We start from the raw sequence: 21,269 nt of genomic DNA, 5'->3' as shown, positions 1-21,269 counted from the left end.
AGTGCAATATGTGCCATGTAAGAAAGCTAACTTTTCAGTTCCTTGCTCAGAACATGAGAACATATGAAAGTTGGTGGTTCCTTTCAACATGAGTCTTTAATATTCCCAGGTAAAAAGTTTTAGATTGTAGTTATTATAGGAATTATAGGACTATTTCTCTCTCTACCATTTGTATTTCATATACCTTTGACTATTGGATGTTCTAATAGGGACTTTAGGAACGAATTGCAAAAATCGCTGAAGTTGGAGACTTTTATCTCCCTCACCAACTTCAAACATCAGCTATCTGAGCGGCTAACCGATCGCTGCAGCTGTACATAGTCTATTGGTAAATAGCCCACCCTTTCTCACCTACCTCATCCCCATACTGTTTTTATTTATTTACTTTTCTGCTCTTTTGCACACCAATATCTCTACCTGTACATGACCATCTGATCATTCATCACTCCAGTGTTAATCTGCAAAATTGTAATTATTTGCCTACCTCCTCATGCCTTTTGCACACATTGTATATAGACTCCCCCTTTGGTTCTACTGTGTTATTGACTTGTTAATTGTTTACTCCATGTGTAACTCTTTGTTGTCTGCTCCCTCTGCTATGCTTTATCTTGGCCAGGTCGCAGTTGCAAATGAGAACTTGTTCTCAACTAGCCTACCTGGTTAAATAAAGGTGTTCTCAACTAGCCTACCTGGTTAAATAAAGGTGTTCTCAACTAGCCTACCTGGTTAAATAAAGGTGAAAAAAATAAAAATAAAATAAAATAAAAATATTGCCAGCCTCATCTCAGGAGTTGATCGGCTTGAATTCATAACAGCTCTGTGCATCAAGCATTGCTAAGAGCTGCTGGCAAACGCAGTAAAGTTTGAATGAATGCTTACGAGCCTGCTGCTGCCTCAGTCAGACTGCTCTATCAAATCACAGATTTAATTATAACATAATGACACAGAAATACGAGCCTTAGGTCATTAATATGGTCAATTTCCGGAAACGATCATTTTTGAAAACAAAACATCTATTCTTTCAGTGAAATACGGAACCATTACGTATTTTATTTAACGGGTGGCATCCTTAAGTCTATATATTCCTGTTACATTGCACAACCTTCAATGTTAGGTCATAATTCTGGCAAATTAGTTGGCAACGAGCCAGGCGGCCCAAACTGTTGCATATACCCTGACTCTGCGTGCAATGAACACAAGGGAAGTGATACAACTTCACCTGGTTAATATTGCCTGCTAACATGAATTTCTTTGTACTAAATATACAGGTTTAAAAATACATACATCTGTGTATTGATTTTAAGATGTTTATGGTTAGGTACATTCGTTCAACGGTTGTGCTTTTTCTGCGAATGTGTTTTTGTAAAAATCATCCCCGTTTGGCGAAGTAGGCTGTGATTCGATGATAAATTAACAGGCACCACATTGATTATATGCAGCGCAGGACAAGCTGGTTAACCTAGTAATATCATCAACCACTAGTTAACTTGTGATTATGTGAAGATTGATTCTTTTTTATAAGATGGAAGTTTAGTGCTAGCTAGCGACTTAACTTGGCTCCTTGTTGCACTCGCGTAACATGCGGTCAGCAGTTTCCTCGTGGACAAGCTGGTTAACCCAGTAATATCATCAACCACTAGTTAACTAGTTTCCTCGTGGACAAGCTGGTTAACCCAGTGATCAACCACTAGTTAACTAGTTTCCTCGTGGACAAGCTGGTTAACCCAGTCATCAACCACTAGTTAACTAGTTTCCTCGTGGACAAGCTGGTTAACCCAGTAATATCATCAACCACTAGTTAACTAGTTTCCTCGTGGACAAGCTGGTTAACCCAGTGATCAACCACTAGTTAACTAGTTTCCTCGTGGACAAGCTGGTTAACCCAGTCATCAACCACTAGTTAACTAGTTTCCTCGTGGACAAGCTGGTTAACCCAGTAATATCATCAACCACTAGTTAACTAGTTTCCTCGTGGACAAGCTGGTTAACCCAGTGATCAACCACTAGTTAACTAGTTTCTTCGTGGACAAGCTGGTTAACCCAGTAATATCATCAACCACTAGTTAACTAGTTTCCTCGTGGACAAGCTGGTTAACCCAGTAATATCATCAACCACTAGTTAACTAGTTTCCTCGTGGACAAGCTGGTTAACCCAGTCATCAACCACTAGTTAACTAGTTTCCTCGTGGATCAATGTAATCGGCAATAATCGGTGTCCTAAAAGGCTGATTACTGATTGTCATGAAAACTTGAAATCGTCCCTAATTAATCGGTCCATATGTATCATGCTCTCCTAGAGGTAAAGGACAATATACAGAGCCAGTCCATAGTTTGGACACATCTACTCATTCAAGGGTTTCTCTATATTTTTGTAGTATGTTCTACAATGTAGAATAATAGTGAAGACGTCAAAACTATGAAATAACACACATGGAATCATGTAGTAACTAAAAACGGTGTTAAACAAAAATATGTTAGAATTTAGATGCTTCAAAGTAGTTCATATCCAAGCAGTCTCTGAACAGTTGATGTTGAGATGTTTCTGTTTCTTTAACTCTGTGAAGCATTTATTTGGGCTGCAATCTGAGGTGCAGTTAACTTAATGAACGTATCCTCTGCAGCAGAAGTAACTCTGGGTCTTCCTTTCCTGTGGCGGTCCTCATGAGAGCCAGTTTAATCACAGCGCTTGATGGTTTTTGTTACTGCATTTGAAGAAACGTTCAACGTTCTTGAACATTTCCCAGGATTGACTGACCTTCATGTCTTAAAGTAATGATGGACTGTCATTTGTCTTTGCTTATTTGAGCTGTTCTTTTACCAAATAGGGCTTATCTTCTGTATACCACCCATGCCTTGTCACAACACAACTGATTGGCTCAAACGCATTAAGAAAGGAAAGAAATTCCACAAATTAACTTTTAACAAGGCACACCTGTTAATGGAAATGCATTCCAGGTGACTACCTCATGAAGCTGGTTGAGAGAATTCCAAGAGTGTGCAAAGCTGTCATCAAGACAAAGGGTGGCTATTTGAAATATACAATATATTTTGATTTGTATAATTAACACTTTTTTGTTTACTACATGATTCCATATGTGTTATTTCATAGTTTTCACTTATTATTCTACAATGTAGAAAATAGTAAAAAAAGCAACAACCTGGAATAAGTAGATGTGTCCAGACGTTTGACTGGTACTGCATCTCCTGTTGTTGTCTGTGTGTTGTTCCCCTCTTTATTAATTGTCTATCTGAATAGATCTCTCCATGTGCCTCCCTCCCCTCTGTGTTCATATGTATTTCTTCTGCAACTGTTATCTATGTCTGTGTTCTCTCTCTGACCTGTTCTGTGTCCCGACGTATCTCTCTCGCTCTCTCTTGTGCTCTCTATCACACTCTCTCTCTCTTGCGCTCTCTGACCTGTTCTGTGTCCCGGGGCTTCTCTGCGTTCTTCCTCTTTAGCTCCTCCTCAAGGTATTTTCTGATATCCCTCCCTCCCTCCCTCCCTCCCTCCCTCCCTCCCTCCCTCCCTCCCTCCCTCCCTCCCTCCCTCCCTCCCTCCCTCCCTCCCTCCCTCCCTCCCTCCCTCCCTCCCTCCCTCCCTCCCTCCCTCCCTCCCTCCCTCCCTCCCTCCCTCCCTCCCCTCCTAATTACTGATGGCTCTAGACAAGCATAATGACTGATTGCTCTAGACAAGCATAATGACTGATTGCTCTAGACAAGCATAATGACTGATTGCTCTAGACAAGCATAAAGACTGATGACTCTTGACAAGCATAATGACTGATGACTCTTGACAAGCATAATGACTCTAGACAAGCATAATGACTGATGACTCTTGACAAGCATAATGACTCTAGACAAGCATAACGACTGATGACTCTTGACAAGCATAATGACTCTAGACAAGCATAATGACTGATGGCTCTAGACAAGCATAACGACTGATGACTCTAGACAAGCATAATGACTCTAGACAAGCATAACGACTGATGGCTCTTGACAAGCATAATGACACATCCTGCCATACAAAATATTGTGATATTCTAGTTAACATTTTCAACATTCTAGTGAGGGTCAGGGCTGTTACCCAAGTTGGTCATCTAATATTCAAACCTTTAAGATCAGGGATAATCCTAATCGTTTTGTTTTGTCCAGGGTGCAGCGTTGAGATACGTCCCCACCATCGTGAACGACGTCAAACTGGTCTTCGATCCCAAGGAGCTCAGGTAGGTTTTCATCAGGGAAACTGCGGTCTCGTGGTGAATATGTTTTAGCACATCTGGTTATGTACACTATACACTATACTATACATGATCTATGTTTTAGCACATCTGGTTATGTACACTATACACTATACTATACACTATCTGTGACTCCTGTTAGACTATACTGTAATGTCATTATCTATGTTTTAGCACATCTGGTTATGTACACTATACTATACATTATCTATGTTTTAGCACATCTGGTTATGTACACTATACACTATACTATACATTATCTATGTTTTAGCACATCTGGTTATGTACACTATACACTCATGCTTTCACACTGTAGATAACACACTTCTATAAGGCCATAACAGAGATGAGATTTACCTCTTATTCCCTCCACTGCCTGGGACTCCTGTTAGACTCTACTGTAGTATCATTATCTGTGACTCCTGAATACTGTAGTATCATTATCTGTGACTCCTGAATACTGTCGTATCATTATCTGTGACTCCTGAATACTGTAGTGTCATTATCTGTGACTCCTGAATATTGTAGTGTCATTATCTGTGACTCCTGAATACTGTCGTATCATTATCTGTGACTCCTGAATACTGTAGTATCATTATCTGTGACTCCTGAATACTGTTGTATCATTATCTGTGACTCCTGAATACTGTAGTGTCATTATCTGTGACTCCTGAATATTGTAGTGTCATTATCTGTGACTCCTGAATACTGTAGTGTCATTATATGTGACTCCTGAATACTGTAGTGTCATTATCTGTGACTCCTGAATATTGTAGTGTCATTGTCTGTGACTCCTGTTTGACTATACTGTAATGTCATTATCTGTGACTCCAGAATACTGTAATGTCATTATCTGTGACTCCTTTTAGACCAATAATGTAATGTCATTATCTGTGACTCCTGAATACTGTTTTGTCATTATCTGTGACTCCTGAATACTGTAGTATCATTATCTGTGACTCCTGAATACTGTGATGTCATTATCTGTGACTCCTGTTAGACTATACTGTAGTATCATTATCTGTGACTCCTGACTACTGTAGTGTCATTATCTGTGACTCCTGAATACTGTAGTGTCATTATCTGTGACTCCTGAATACTGTAGTGTCATTATCTGTGACTCCTGAATACTGTAGTGTCATTATCTGTTACTCCTGAATACTGTCGTGTCATTATCTGTTACTCCTGAATACTGTAGTGTCATTATCTGTACATGTGAGGATGCCAGAAACTAAGGAAGAGGTGCAGGAGTGAATCTGAAAAAGCTGTGAGTTACAAAGTCAATCTAAGAAATGAAGACACGTGTAAATGATTTGACTGATTAAGGTAAAGCACTCTGACATGGGAGAGAGAGACTAAAGAGCCTTGCTCAGTGGGTTTGTCTCGTCAGTAATCGTCTCTTTGAAATCACATTCCGTGTTTTAGAGATTGTCTCCCCTTGATTTATTTTATATATATATTTTGGGGGGGGGGGTGATTACCTTTAACAGTTGGTTTGGATTAAAGAACTGATTTGATATTGTGGCTTGTGCAGTGTGAGTGGTCACACCTCGTTATCCTCGAGCTACTTACCTTTAGGCTCTGCTTCACACACACACACACACACACACACACACACACACACACACACACACCACTTAACATTCACCAGCTGTACCATGTGGGTTGGTTATATATAGTCCCGGTTGCCGTGGGAACCTGGAACTGCTGCTTCACCAACAGCGCAGCGGTTAATCTGACCTGCCATGAATGTTATATCATCGTATTGATTTAATTTGACTAGATTACTAGATCTATTGATCAGTAGATCACTAGGACACCAGATCACTAGGACACTAGATTAATAGTGGTTAATCTGACCTGCCATGAATGTTATATCATCGTATTGTATTGATTTCATTTGACTAGATTACTAGATCTATTGATCAGTAGATCACTAGGACACCAGATCACTAGGACACTAGATTAATAGTGGTTAATCTGACCTGCCATGAATGTTATATCATCGTATTGTATTGATTTCATTTGACTAGATTACTAGATCTATTGATCAGTAGATCACTAGGACACCAGATCACTAGGACACTAGATTAATAGTGGTTAATCTGACCTGCCATGAATGTTATATCATCGTATTGTATTGATTTCATTTGACTAGATTACTAGATCTATTGATCAGTAGATCACTAGGACACTAAATTAATAGTGGTTAATCTGACCTGCCATGAATGTTATATCATCGTATTGTATTGATTTCATTTGACTAGATTACTAGATCTATTGATCAGTAGATCACTAGGACACCAGATCACTAGGACACTAGATTAATAGTGGTTAATCTGACCTGCCATGGATGTTATATCATCGTATTGTATTGATTTCATTTGACTAGATTACTAGATCTATTGATCAGTAGATCACTAGGACACCAGATCACTAGGACACTAGATTAATAGTGGTTAATCTGACCTGCCATGAATGTTATATCATCGTATTGTATTGATTTCATTTGACTAGATTACTAGATCTATTGATCAGTAGATCACTAGGACACCAGATCACTAGGACACTAGATTAATAGTGGTTAATCTGACCTGCCATGAATGTTATATCATCGTATTGTATTGATTTCATTTGACTAGATTACTAGATCTATTGATCAGTAGATCACTAGGACACCAGATCACTAGGACACTAGATTAATAGTGGTTAATCTGACCTGCCATGGATGTTATATCATCGTATTGTATTGATTTCATTTGACTAGATTACTAGATCTATTGATCAGTAGATCACTAGGACACCAGATCACTAGGACACTAGATTAATAGTGGTTAATCTGACCTGCCATGAATGTTATATCATCGTATTGTATTGATTTCATTTGACTAGATTACTAGATCTATTGATCAGTAGATCACTAGGACACCAGATCACTAGGACACTAGATTAATAGTGGTTAATCTGACCTGCCATGAATGTTATATCATCGTATTGTATTGATTTCATTTGACTAGATTACTAGATCTATTGATCAGTAGATCACTAGGACACCAGATCACTAGGACACTAGATTAATAGTGGTTAATCTGACCTGCCATGAATGTTATATCATCGTATTGTATTGATTTCATTTGACTAGATTACTAGATCTATTGATCAGTAGATCACTAGGACACCAGATCACTAGGACACTAGATTAATAGTGGTTAATCTGACCTGCCATGAATGTTATATCATCGTATTGTATTGATTTCATTTGACTAGATTACTAGATCTATTGATCAGTAGATCACTAGGACACCAGATCACTAGGACACTAGATTAATAGTGGTTAATCTGACCTGCCATGAATGTTATATCATTGTATTGTATTGATTTAATTTGACTAGATTACTAGATCTATTGATCAGTAGATCACTAGGACACCAGATCACTAGGACACTAGATTAATAGTGGTTAATCTGACCTGCCATGAATGTTATATCATCGTATTGTATTGATTTAATTTGACTAGATTACTAGATCTATTGATCAGTAGATCACTAGGACACCAGATCACTAGGACACTAGATTAATAGTGGTTAATCTGGCCTGCCATGAATGTTATATCATCGTATTGTATTGATTTCATTTGACTAGATTACTAGATCTATTGATCAGTAGATCACTAGGACACCAGATCACTAGGACACTATCAATAGATCACTGGATGAATAGGACACTAGATTAATGGATCACTAGATTAATGGATCACTAGATTAATGGATCACTAGATTAATGGATCACTAGATTATTGGATCACTAGATTAATGGATCACTAGATTAATGGATCACTAGATTAATAGATCACTAGATTAATGGATCACTAGATTAATGGATCACTAGATTAATGGATCACTAGATTAATGGATCACTAGATCACTAGATTAATGGATCACTAGATTAATAGATCACTAGATTAATAGATCACTAGATTAATAGATCACTAGATTAATATATCACTAGATGAATAGATCACTAGATGAATGGATCACTAGATTAATGGATCACTAGATTAATAGATCACTAGATTAATAGATCACTAGATTAATAGATCACTAGATTAATAGATCACTAGATTAATAGATCACTAGATTAATAGATCACTAGATTAATAGATCACTAGATTAATGGATCACTAGATTAATAGATCACTAGATCAGTAGATCACTAGATCAGTAGATCAACAGATTACTAGATTACTGGATTAATAGATTAATAGATCACTAGATGCATAGGACACTAGATGAATAGGACACTAGATGAATAGATCACTAGATGAATAGATCACTAGATTAATGGATCACTAGATTAATAGATTAATAGATCAATAGATTAATAGATCAATGGATTACTAGATTAATCGATTACTAGATTAATCGATTACTAGATGAATCGATTACTAGATTAATCGATTAATAGATTAATAGATCACTAGGACACTAGATTAATAGATCACTAGGACACTAATAGATCACTAGATCACTAGGTTAATAGATTAATAGATCACTAGGACACTAGATTAATAGATCACTAGGACACTAGATTAATAGATCACCAGGACACTAGATTAATAGATCACCAGGACACTAGATTAATAGATCACTAGGACACTAATAGATCACTAGATCACTAGGTTAATAGATTAATAGATCACTAGGACACTAGATTAATAGATCACTAGATCACTAGGTTAATAGATTAATAGATCACTAGGACACTAATAGATCACTAGATCACTAGGTTAATAGATTAATAGATCACTAGGACACTAATAGATCACTAGATCACTAGGTTAATAGATTAATAGATCACTAGGACCCTCCACTTTTACAGACTAGCTGATGTAATATTGGAACATAAGGGTCTGTTTTTGTTATACATCCATGGATTTAGTTTGAAGCCTCAACCTGAAATGTTCGTCCTTATTCACTAGCGTCCTGTTCTACATTCATGAAGCTGAGCTGTTCAACTGCTCACGCAGAACAAATTCTAGCCTACGTTGACTGAATGTTAAATATGTTGTTCTGACGTTATGTGTTTTGGGCCCAGCCACAGTTCTGCATGTCACATACATACAGTATGTGACATGCAGAACTGTGGCTGGGCCCAAATTGGGTCCTGAGCAAATCACTGCACTACAGAGGGAATAGGGTACCTGCTGTACTGCACTACAGAGGGAATAGGGTGCCCGCTGTACTGCACTACAGAGGGAATAGGGTGCCCGCTGTACTGCACTACAGAGGGAATAGGGTACCTGCTGTACTGCACTACAGAGGGAATAGGGTGCCCGCTGTACTGCACTATATAGGGGATATGGTGCCCGCTGTACTGCACTATATAGGGAATAGGGTGCCTGCTGTACTGCACTATATAGGGAATAGGGTGCCTGCTGTACTGCACTACAGAGGGAATAGGGTGCCCGCTGTACGGCACTATATAGGGAATATGGTGCCTGCTGTACTGCACTACAGAGGGAATAGGGTGCCCGCTGTACTGCACTATATAGGGAATATGGTGCCTGCTGTACTGCACTACAGAGGGAATAGGGTGCGCGTTGGGAAGGGTCATGTGACCAGACAGGTCTGTATTAGGGAAGGGGGATGGGATTGCTATACCCAAAGAGGCCAATGTCATGACACCTCCCTCCCATTAGGGAAGGGTCATGTGACCAGACAGGTCTGTATTAGGGAAGGGTCATGTGACCAGACAGGTCTGTATTAGGGAAGGGTCATGTGACCAGACAGGTCTGTATTAGGGAAGGGTCATGTGACCAGACAGGTCTGTATTAGGGAAGGGTCATGTGACCAGACAGGTCTGTATTAGTGAAGGGTCGTGTGACCAGACAGGTCTGGGAAGTGGGGGTCGAATAAGAAGTCACTACAAAGTGATAATTATAACAATTGAAATGCTAATCCTTTACACATGAACGCTCACTCATTCGGGAATAATTGCAATCAATATATATATTTACGCTCAGTGTGTCGTCTTGATCGCTGGTGAAAAGTACATTTATTTTGTAGAATTGTCCGTCTCTCTCCGTCTCTCTCTCGGTTGTGGTTAGAGGGGATTGTTCAGAGTGACATTCATTTTAGAATGGATGTTTTGGCGGTTGTCGTTCAATGATACCAAATTCCTAGCTGCAGACTAGTAATTAATATCAAATTAATATCATTCTGTCGGTATCGATAGTCTAAAAGTTTAACTATGTGGTATGGTTAAAATATTCAGCAATGGTCCAACAACCTGTGTACTCCCGTGATTGAGAGAAACATGGTCTGCAACCTTTAGCCATTTCGTAATTGAGGTAAGATCGGTCTGCTGATAATTTCTCAAAGGAATGGCAGAAAAGGGGCTGTCCCAGGAGGCCTGACCCTAACTGGGCTCAGGGGCTGTCCCAGGAGGCCTGACCCTAACTGGGCTCAGGGGCTGTCCCAGGAGGCCTGACCCTAACTGGGCTCAGGGGCTGTCCCAGGAGGCCTGACCCTAACTGGGCTCAGGGGCTGTCCCAGGAGGCCTGACCCTAACTGGGCTCAGGGGCTGTCCCAGGATGTCTGACCCTAACTGGTCTCAGGGGCTGTCCCAGGATGTCTGACCCTAACTGGGCTCAGGGGCTGTCCCAGGAGGCCTGACCCTAACTGGGCTCAGGGGCTGTCCCAGGAGGCCTGACCCTAACTGGGCTCAGGGGCTGTCCCAGGAGGCCTGACCCTAACTGGGCTCAGGGGCTGTCCCAGGAGGCCTGACCCTAACTGGGCTCAGGGGCTGTCCCAGGAGGCCTGACCCTAACTGGGCTCAGGGGCTGTCCCAGGAGGCCTGACCCTAACTGGGCTCAGGGGCTGTCCCAGGAGGCCTGACCCTAACTGGGCTCAGGGGCTGTCCCAGGAGGCCTGACCCTAACTGGGCTCAGGGGCTGTCCCAGGATGTCTGACCCTAACTGGGCTCAGGGGCTGTCCCAGGAGGCCTGACCCTAACTGGGCTCAGGGGCTGTCCCAGGAGGCCTGACCCTAACTGGGCTCAGGGGCTGTCCCAGGAGGCCTGACCCTAACTGGGCTCAGGGGCTGTCCCAGGAGGCCTGACCCTAACTGGGCTCAGGGGCTGTCCCAGGAGGCCTGACCCTAACTGGGCTCAGGGGCTGTCCCAGGAGGCCTGACCCTAACTGGGCTCAGGGGCTGTCCCAGGAGGCCTGACCCTAACTGGGCTCAGGGCTGTCCCAGGAGGCCTGACCCTAACTGGGCTCAGGGGCTGTCCCAGGAGGCCTGACCCTAACTGGGCTCAGGGGCTGTCCCAGGAGGCCTGACCCTAACTGGGCTCAGGGGCTGTCCCAGGAGGCCTGACCCTAACTGGGCTCAGGGGCTGTCCCAGGAGGCCTGACCCTAACTGGGCTCAGGGGCTGTCCCAGGAGGCCTGACCCTAACTGGGCTCAGGGCTGTCCCAGGAGGCCTGACCCTAACTGGGCTCAGGGGCTGTCCCAGGAGGCCTGACCCTAACTGGGCTCAGGGGCTGTCCCAGGAGGCCTGACCCCTAACTGGGCTCAGGGGCTGTCCCAGGAGGCCTGACCCTAACTGGGCTCAGGGGCTGTCCCAGGAGGCCTGACCCTAACTGGGCTCAGGGCGGTCCAGGAGGCCTGACCCTAACTGGGCTCAGGGGCTGTCCCAGGAGGCCTGACCCTAACTGGGCTCAGGGGCGGTCCTCTGATTTAGTTCAAATCAAAAGGGAATTGTATTTTTCTTCATTAAACAGTCCAACATCATATTACACATTTATACAAACCGTATCATACTCATTCATTCATCTTATACTACAATTAGATGTAAACCTCATATCTGAGGCTATTATATAAACAGCTTTATGGTAATGTGGCCACACCGTCCCCCATGAGCTTCCCAAGTTGTAACAAACGGACCAGTTCGTAGGATTCTTCACCCATCTTTTACACTTTCTCCGGAATTTACGACCTCTGACAACAGCAGCCTAGTTAAAGGAGGCAGGGAGAGGGGGATGGGATTGCTATACCCAAAGAGGGCCCTCCCTCCCTCCCTCCCTCCCTCCCTCCCTCCCTCCCTCCCTCCTCCCTCCCTCCCTCCTCCCTCCCTCCCTCCCTCCTCTTCTACCCTTCTAGGGGGATGGGATTGCTATACCCCAAAGAGGCCAATGTCATGACACCTCCCTCCCTCCCTCCCTCCCTCCCTCCCTCCCTCCCTCCCTCCTCCCTCCCTCCCTCCCTCCCTCCCTCCTCCCTCCCTCCCTCCTCCCCCTCCCTCCCTCTCTCCATCCTCTTCTCCCCCTGGTCTCCTCCCTCCCTCTCTCCATCCTCTTCTCCCTTGGTCTCCTCCCTCCCTCTCTCCATCCTCTTCTCCCCTGGTCTCCTCCCTCCCTCTCTCCATCCTCTTCTCCCCTGGTCTCCTCCCTCCCTCTCTCCATCCTCTTCTCCCCTGGTCTCCTCCCTCCCTCTCTCCATCCTCTTCTCCCCTGGTCTCTCCTCCTCCCTCTCTCCATCCTCTTCTCCCCTGGTCTCCTCCCTCCCTCTCTCCATCCTCTTCTCCCTGGTCTCCTCCCTCCCTCTCTCCATCCTCTTCTCCCCTGGTCCCCTCCCTCCCTCCCTCCCTCCCTCCCTCCCTCCCTCCCTCCCTCCCTCCCTCCCTCCCTCCCTCCCTCCTCCCTCCCTCCCTCCCTCCCTCCCTCCCTCCCTCCCTCCCTCCCTCCCTCCCTCCCTCCCTCCCTCCCTCCCTCCCTCCCTCCCTCCATCCTCTTCTCCCCTGGTCTCCTGTTCCCCCACGGTGTCCAGTGTTAAAGCCAGAAAACACCTGAATACAAAGTTCAAACAGTGTCATTTTCCCCACCTGCTGTGTCCCTGGCTTCTTTTCTAATCACAGATTACAGTGTTCAGCTGGCCTTTCTGTGTAGCTGTGCTCTCTACTTTCCACCCAGCTCCCGTTTCCTGTTACTTGACAGCGCCGGCAGGGCAACGCTGTTCTATCAGAGCCAAAGGAAGGTGGAGGGCCAAGCTTTCTGCTTTTCTCTTCTTCCGCACCGACAGAAGAGCAGGGGATTAGTTGCTCCAGTTGTCAACACAAACCTGGCTGAGGAGAAGAGAGGGATGAATTGAGGCCACGCTGAGAATGTTTCATCCCTTGCCAAACACTTGCCTCCAACGGGGCAGCAAGCAGAACTTCAGTACTCGTCCTCTAGCGAAGGAGACACCCCTCATCCCATGAATGTGTTTTCCTCTAGAACATTTTCCTCAAGGATATATTGCATACAAAATATGGTCAATTCAATGTCCATGTTGTTAACAGGATGTAGTTGTGTTCTATGTAATACCCATGTTGTTAACAGGATGTAGTTCTATGTAATACCCATGTTCTTAACAGGATGTAGTTCTATGTAATACCCATGTTGTTAAACAGGATGTAGTTCTATGTAATACCCATGTTGTTAACAGGATGTTGTTGTGTTCTATGTAATACCCATGTTGTTAACAGGATGTAGTTGTGTTCTATGTAATACCCATGTTGTTAACAGGATGTAGTTGTGTTCTATGTAATACCCATGTTGTAAACAGGATGTAGTTCTATGTAATACCCATGTTGTTAACATGATGTAGTTGTGTTCTATGTAATACCCATGTTGTAAACAGGATGTAGTTCTATGTAATACCATGTTGTAAACAGGATGTAGTTCTATGTAATACCCATGTTAACATGATGTAGTTCTATGTAATGTCCATGTTTGTTAACAGGATGCAGTTCTATGTAATATCCATGTTGTTAACAGGATGTAGTTCTATGTAATATCCATGTTGTTAACAGGATGTAGTTCTATGTAATATCCATGTTGTTAACAGAATGTAGTTCTATGTAATATCCATGTTGTTTACGGGATGTAGTTCTATGTAATACCCATGTTGTTAACAGGATGTAGTTCTATGTAATACCCATGTTGTTAAACAGGATGTAGTTCTATGTAATATCCATGTTTAACAGGATGTAGTTCTATGTAATATCCATGTTAACAGGATGTAGTTCTATGTAATACCCATGTGTTAACAGATGTAGTTGTGTTCTATGTAATACCCATGTTGTTAACAGGATGTAGTTGTGTTCTATGTAATACCCATGTTGTTAACAGGATGTAGTTCTATGTAATACCCATGTTGTTAACAGGATGTAGTTCTATGTAATACCCATGTTGTTAACAGGATGTAGATGTGTTCTATGTAATACCCATGTTGTTAACAGGATGTAGTTTTATGTAATACCCATGTTAACAGGATGTAGTTGTGTTCTATGTAATACCAATGTTGTAAACAGGATGTAGTTCTATGTATACCCATGTTGTTAACAGATGTAGTTGTGTTCTATGTAATATCAATGTTGTAAACAGGATGTAGTTCTATGTAATACCCATGTTAACAGGATGTAGTTGTGTAATGCTATGTAATACCCATGTTGTATACAGGATGTAGTTCTATGTAATATCCATGTTGTTAACAGGATGTAGTTGTGTTCTATGTAATACCCATGTTGTTTAACAGGATGTAGATGTGTTCTATGTAATACCCATGTTGTTAACAGGATGTAGATGTGTTCTATGTAATACCCATGTTGTTAACAGGATGTAGATGTGTTCTATGTAATGTCCATGTTGTTAACAGGATGTAGTTCTATGTAATACCCATGTTGTTAACAGGATGTAGTTTTATGTAATACCCATGTTAACAGGATGTAGTTTTGTTCTATGTAATACCCATGTTGTAAACATGATGTAGTTCTATCTAATACCCATGTTGTTAACAGGATGTAGTTGTGTTCTATGTAATATCCATGTTGTAAACAGGATGTAGTTCTATGTAATACCCATGTTAACAGGATGTAGTTGTGTAATGCTATGTAATACCCATGTTGTATACAGGATGTAGTTGTGTTCTATGTAATATCCATGTTGTTAACAGGATGTAGTTGTGTTCTATGTAATACCCATGTTGTTAACAGGATGTAGATGTGTTTCTATGTAATACCCATGTTGTTAACAGGATGTAGATGTGTTCTATGTAATACCCATGTTGTTAACAGGATGTAGATGTGTTCTATGTAATACCCATGTTGTTAACAGGATGTAGATGTGTTTCTATGTAATACCCATGTTGTTAACAGGATGTAGTTCTATGTAATACCCATGTTGTTAACAGGATGTAGTTGTGTTCTATGTAATATCCATGTTGTAAACAGATGTAGTTCTATGTAATGCCCATGTTAACAGGGATGTAGTTGTGTAATGCTATGTAATATCCATGTTGTATACAGGATGTAGTTCTATGTATATCCATGTTGTTAACAGGATGTAGTTGTGTTCTATGTAATACCCATGTTGTTTAACAGGATGTAGTTCTATGTAATACCCATGTTGTTAACAGGATGTAGATATGTTCTATGTAATGTCCATGTTGTTAACAGGATGTAGTTCTATGTAATACCCATGTTGTTAACAGGATGTAGTTCTATGTAATACCCATGTTGTTAACAGGATGTAGTTGTGTTCTATGTAATACCCATGTGTTAACAGGATGTAGTTTCTATGTAATACCCATGTTGTTAACAGGATGTAGTTCTATGTAATAACCATGTTGTTAACAGGATGTAGTTCTATGTAATACCCATGTTAACAGGATGTAGTTCTATGTAATACCCATGTTGTTAACATGATGTAGTTCTATGTAATACCCATGTTGTTCTATGTAATACCCATGTTGTTAACAGGATGTAGTTATATGTAATACCCATGTTAACAGGATGTAGTTCTATGTAATACCCATGTTGTTAACATGATGTAGTTCTATGTAATACCCATGTTGTTAACATGATGTAGTTCTATGTAATACCCATGTTGTTAACATGATGTAGTTGTGTTCTATGTAATACCCATGTTGTTAACATGATGTAGTTGTGTTCTATGTAATACCCATGTTGTTAACAGGATGTAGTTCTATGTAATACCCATGTTGTTAACAGGATGTAGTTCTATGTAATACCCATGTTGTTAACAGGATGTAGTTCTATGTAATACCCATAACAGGATGTAGTTCTATGTAATAATCATATTGTAGTCTGTCTACAGGGAACTGTTGGTAGCCTGTATACAGGGAACTGTTGGTAGTCTGTCCTACAGGAACTGTTGGTAGCCTGTCTACAGGGAACTGTTGGTAGTCTGTCTACAGGGAACTGTTGGTAGTCTGTCTACAGGGAACTGTTGGTAGTCTGTATACAGGGAACTGTTGGTAGTCTGTATACAGGGAACTGTTGGTAGTCTGTATACAGGGAACTGTTGGTAGTCTGTATACAGGGAACTGTTGGTAGTCTGTATACAGGGAACTGTTGGTAGTCTGTATACAGGGAACTGTTGGTAGTCTGTATACAGGGAACTGTTGGTAGTCTGTATACAGGGAACTGTTGGTAGTCTGTATACAGGGAACTGTTGGTAGTCTGTATACAGGGAACTGTTGGTAGTCTGTATACAGGGAACTGTTTGTAGTCTGTATACAGGGAACTGTTGGTAGTCTGTATACAGGGAACTGTTGGTAGTCTGTATACAGGGAACTGTTGGTAGCCTGTAACAGTCTCTGTCATGTTCAACACTATGTTGCTCACTCACTATGACACAGCAGCTAAATAGTTACATTCCACCTCACTGAACCAACTACCTGGAACTAAGGCTGACACCAACTACCTGGAACTAAGGCTGACGCCAACTACCTGGAACTAAGGCTGACGCCAACTACCTGGAACTAAGGCTGACGCCAACTACTTGGAACTAAGGCTGACGCCAACTACCTGGAACTAAGGCTGACGCCAACTACCTGGAACTAAGGCTGACGCCAACTACCTGGAACTAGGCTGACGCCACTACCTGGAACTAAGGCTGACGCCAACTACCTGGAACTAAGGCTGACGCCAACTACCTGGAACTAAGGCTGACGCCAACTACCTGGAACTAAGGCTGACGCCAGCTACCTGGAACTAAGGCTGACGCCAACTACCTGGAACTAAGGCTGACACCAACTTACCTGGAACTAAGGCTGACACCAACTCAGTAGAGACATCACCATCTGACATGGACATTGGATTCAATGGATGACTACAGCCTCTGAGCTAATAAAACTCTGCTCCTATCGGACGTTTCTGTTGTTTTGTTTTGTTTTTGCAGTAAACTGTTCAGAGTTAATTCTGTTGTTTGTCTTTACAGTAAACTATTCAGCGTTAATTCTGTTGTTTGTCTTTACAGTAAACTGTTCAGCGTTCATTCTGTTGTTTGTCTTTACAGTAAACTATTCAGCGTTCATTCTGTTGTTTGTCTTTACAGTAAACTGTTCAGCGTTCATTCTGTTGTTGTCTTTACAGTAAACTGTTCAGCGTTCATTCTGTTTGTCTTTACAGTAAACTGTTCACAAAGTTCATTCTGTTTGTCTTTACAGTAAAACTGTTCACAGAGTTCATTCTGTTTGTCTTTACAGTAAAACTGTTCACAGAGTTCATTCTGTTTGTCTTTACAGTAAACTGTTCACAGAGTTCATTCTGTTTGTCTTTACAGTAAACTGTTCACAGAGTTCATTCTGAAGGTCCTCTGGGTCGTCTGGTCAAACAGAAGCTAAACTGCCTCATCGACATCGTCCACAGTGATCTCTTCACACAGCATGGTAAGAACTACACTACTCAGCACCATCTCTGTGCCAGCCCTACACACAGAGCGCCAAACAGCCCCACGCACAGCGAGCCAAACAGCCCACGCACAGAGCTCCAAACAGCCAAGCTCTGCACGCTGAAGCCTCGACCTTGAAGCTCTCTGCACAGCCAAGCCCCGCATGCCAAGCCCCCACACACGATGAAACCCCAACACGCCCGTCTCCAGTGTGCCGTGTTAAGGTGTAACAGGGTTTATGTCAGGGTGGTGCTACAGTCAGTCCTGTTGTCCTCTGTGTCAGAGAAGACCCCACCACACTAATCCATTTGATCTATTCTAGATCATTCTGTCAGCTTGATAGTCTCTCTCCTTATCTTCCTTTCTCCCCCCCTCCTTCTCTCTCTCCGTATCTCTCTTCCCCCTCTCCTTCTCTCTCTCCGTCTCTTCCCCCCTCTCCTTCTCTCTCTCCGTCTCTTCCCCCCTCTCCTTCTCTCTCCGTCTCTTCCCCCCTCTCCTTCTCTCTCTCGTCTCTTCCCCCCTCTCCTTCTCTCTCTCCGTCTCTCCCCCCTCTCCTTCTCTCTCTCCGTCTCTTCCCCCCTCTCCTTCTCTCTCTCCGTCTCTTCCCCCCCTCTCCTTCTCTCTCTCCGTCTCTTCCCCCCTCTCCTTCTCTCTCTCCGTCTCTTCCCCCCCTCTCCTTCTCTCTCTCCGTCTCTTTCCCCCCCCTCTCCTTCTCTCTCTCCGTCTCTTCTCCCCTCTCCTTCTCTCTCTCCGTCTCTTCTCCCCTCTCCTTCTCTCTCTCCGTCTCTTCTCCCCTCTCCTTCTCTCTCTCCGTCTCTTCCCCCCCTCTCCTCCTCTCTCTCTCTCCCCCCTCTCCTTCTCTCTCTCTTCCCCCCCTCTCCTTCTCTCTCTCTTCCCCCCCCCTCTCCTTCTCTCTCTCTCTTCCCCCCCTCTCCTTCTCTCTCTCCGTCTTCTCTTCTCCCCTCTCCTTCTCTCTCTCCGTCTCTTCTCCCCTCTCCTTCTCTCTCTCCGTCTCTTCCCCCCCTCTCCTTCTCTCTCTCTCCCCCTCTCCTTCTCTCTCTCTTCTCCCCCTCTCCTTCTCTCTCTCTTCCCCCCCTCTCCTTCTCTCTCTCTTCCCCCCCTCTCCTTCTCTCCTCTCTTCCCCCCCTCTCCTTCTCTCTCTCTCTTCCCCCCCTCTTCCTTCTCTCTCTCTCTTCCTCCCCCCCTCTCCTTCTCTCTCTCCGTATCTTTCTTCCCCCCCTCTCCTTCTCTCTCTCCGTATCTTTCCTTCCCCGCCTTCTCACTTCTCTCTCTCCGTATCTTCTTCCCCCCCTCTTCCTATCTCTCTCTCCCCGTATCTTTCTCCCCCTCTACTTCTCTCTCTCCGTATACTTTTCTTCCGCCCCTCCTCTCCGCTATGTCTCTCTCTGTTAGTCTCTCTCTTTCCCCCTCTCTCCCGTATGTGTGTCCTCTCCTCCCCCTCCTCTCCATGTCTCCATTCTACTCCCCCAACCTCTCTCCCATGTCTCCATCTCTCCCGCCCTCTCCATGTCTCTCTCTTTTCCCCCCTCTCTCCGATATGTCTTCTCTAGTCCCCCTACTCTCCGATTATGTCTCTCTCTTTCCCCCTCTACTCCGGTCTCTCTCTCCCACTATCTCCGTATCGTCTCTCCTCTCCCCCTCTCTCCGTATGTCTGCTCTCTCTCCCCCTCTCTCCGTACTGTATCTCTCTCTTCCCCACTCTCTCCGTATGTCTCTTCTCTCTTCCCCCTCGCTCCGTAATGTCTCTCTCTCTTCCCCCTCGTCTCCGTATGTCTCGTCTCTCTTCCCCCTCTCTCCGTATGTCTCTCTCTCTTCCCCCTCTCTCCGTATGTCTCTCTCTCTTTCCCCCTCTCTCCGTATGTCTCTCTCTTCCCCCTCTCTCCGTATGTCTCTCTCTTCCCCCTCTCTCCGTATGTCTCTCTCTTCCCCCTCTCTCCGTATGTCTCTCTCTCTTCCCCCTCTCTCCGTATGTCTCTCTCTCTTCCCCCTCTCTCCGTATGTCTCTCTCTCTTCCCCCTCTCTCCGTATGTCTCTCTCTCTTCCCCCTCTCTCCATATGGCTCTCTCTTCCCCCTCTCTCCGTATGGCTCTCTCTTCCCCCTCTCTCCGTATGGCTCGCTCTTCCCCCTCTCTCCGTATGGCTCTCTCTTCCCCCTCTCTCCGTATGGCTCTCTCTTCCCCCTCTCTCCGTATGTCTCTCTCTCTTCCCCCTCTCTCCGTATGGCTCTCTCTTCCCCCTCTCTCCGTATGGCTCTCTCTTCCCCCTCTCTCCGTATGTCTCTCTCTTCCCCCTCTCTCCGTATGGCTCTCTCTTCCCCCTCTCTCCGTATGTCCCCCTCTCTCCGTATGTCTCTCTCTTCCCCCTCTCTCCGTATGTCTCTCTCTTCCCCCTCTCTCCGTATTTCCCCCTCTCTCCGTATGGCTCTCTCTTCCCCCTCTCTCCGTATGTCCCCCTCTCTCCGTATGTCTCTCTCTTCCCCTCGTCCGTATGTCTCTCTCTTCCTCTCTCCGCTCCGTATGTCTCTCTCTTCCCCCTCTCTCCGTATGTCTCTCTCTTCCCCCTCTCTCCCGTATGTCTCTCTCTTCCCCCTCTCTCCCGTATGTCTCTCTCTTCCCCTCTCTCCGTATGTCTCTCTCTCTTCCCCCTCTCTCCGTATGTCTCTCTCTCTTCCCCCTCTCTCCGTATGTCTCTCTCTCTTCCCCCTCTCTCCGTATGTTTCTCCTCTCGCTCTCTCTTCCCCCTCTCTCCGTATGTCTCTCTCTCTTCCCCCTCTCTCCGTATGTCTCTCTCTTTCCCCCTCTCTCCGTATGTCTCTCTCTTCCCCCTCTCTCCGTATGTTCTCTCTTCCCCCTCTCTTCCCGTATGTCTCTCTTTCCCTCTCTCCGTATGTCCTCTCTCTCTTCCCCCTCTCTCCGTATGTCTCTCTCTCTTCCCCCTCTCTCCGTATGTCTCTCTCTTCCCCCCTCTTCCGTATGGCTCTCTCTTCCCCTCTCTCCGTATGGCTTCTCTTCCTCCCCTCTCTCCGTATGGCTCCTCTTCCCCCCTCTCTCCGTATGGCTCTCTTCTTCCCCCTCTCTCCGTATGGCTCTCTCTTCCCCCTCTCTCCGTATGTACTCTCTTCTCTCGTCCCCCTCTTCCCCTCTCTCCGTATGGCTCTCTCTTCCCCCTCGCTCCGTATGGCTCTCTCTTCCCCCTCTCTCCGTAATGTCTCTCTCTTTCCCCCTCTCTCCGTATTGTCTCTCTCTTCCCCCTCTCGTCCGTATGGCTCTCTCT

The 21,269-nt window shown here is 44.2% G+C and overlaps 1 protein-coding gene across 1 annotated transcript in view; it reads left to right on the top strand.

Annotated features, from left to right (window-relative positions):
- LOC116362895 (dedicator of cytokinesis protein 1-like) overlaps positions 1-17,893 on the top strand; it is a 76,312-nt gene extending 58,419 nt beyond the window's left edge. The window contains exons 10-11 of the mRNA XM_031816914.1: positions 4,156-4,226; positions 17,830-17,893. Of these exons, the coding sequence (XP_031672774.1) occupies positions 4,156-4,226; positions 17,830-17,893 (135 nt within the window). The remainder of the gene's footprint in view (positions 1-4,155; positions 4,227-17,829) is intronic.
- The last annotated feature ends 3,376 nt before the right edge of the window (positions 17,894-21,269 follow it).

The sequence above is a fragment of the Oncorhynchus kisutch genome, unplaced genomic scaffold (assembly GCF_002021735.2).
Source record: "Oncorhynchus kisutch isolate 150728-3 unplaced genomic scaffold, Okis_V2 scaffold896, whole genome shotgun sequence".
Taxonomy (NCBI): Eukaryota; Metazoa; Chordata; class Actinopteri; order Salmoniformes; family Salmonidae; genus Oncorhynchus; species Oncorhynchus kisutch.
This window is presented reverse-complemented; position numbering and strand designations above follow the sequence as displayed.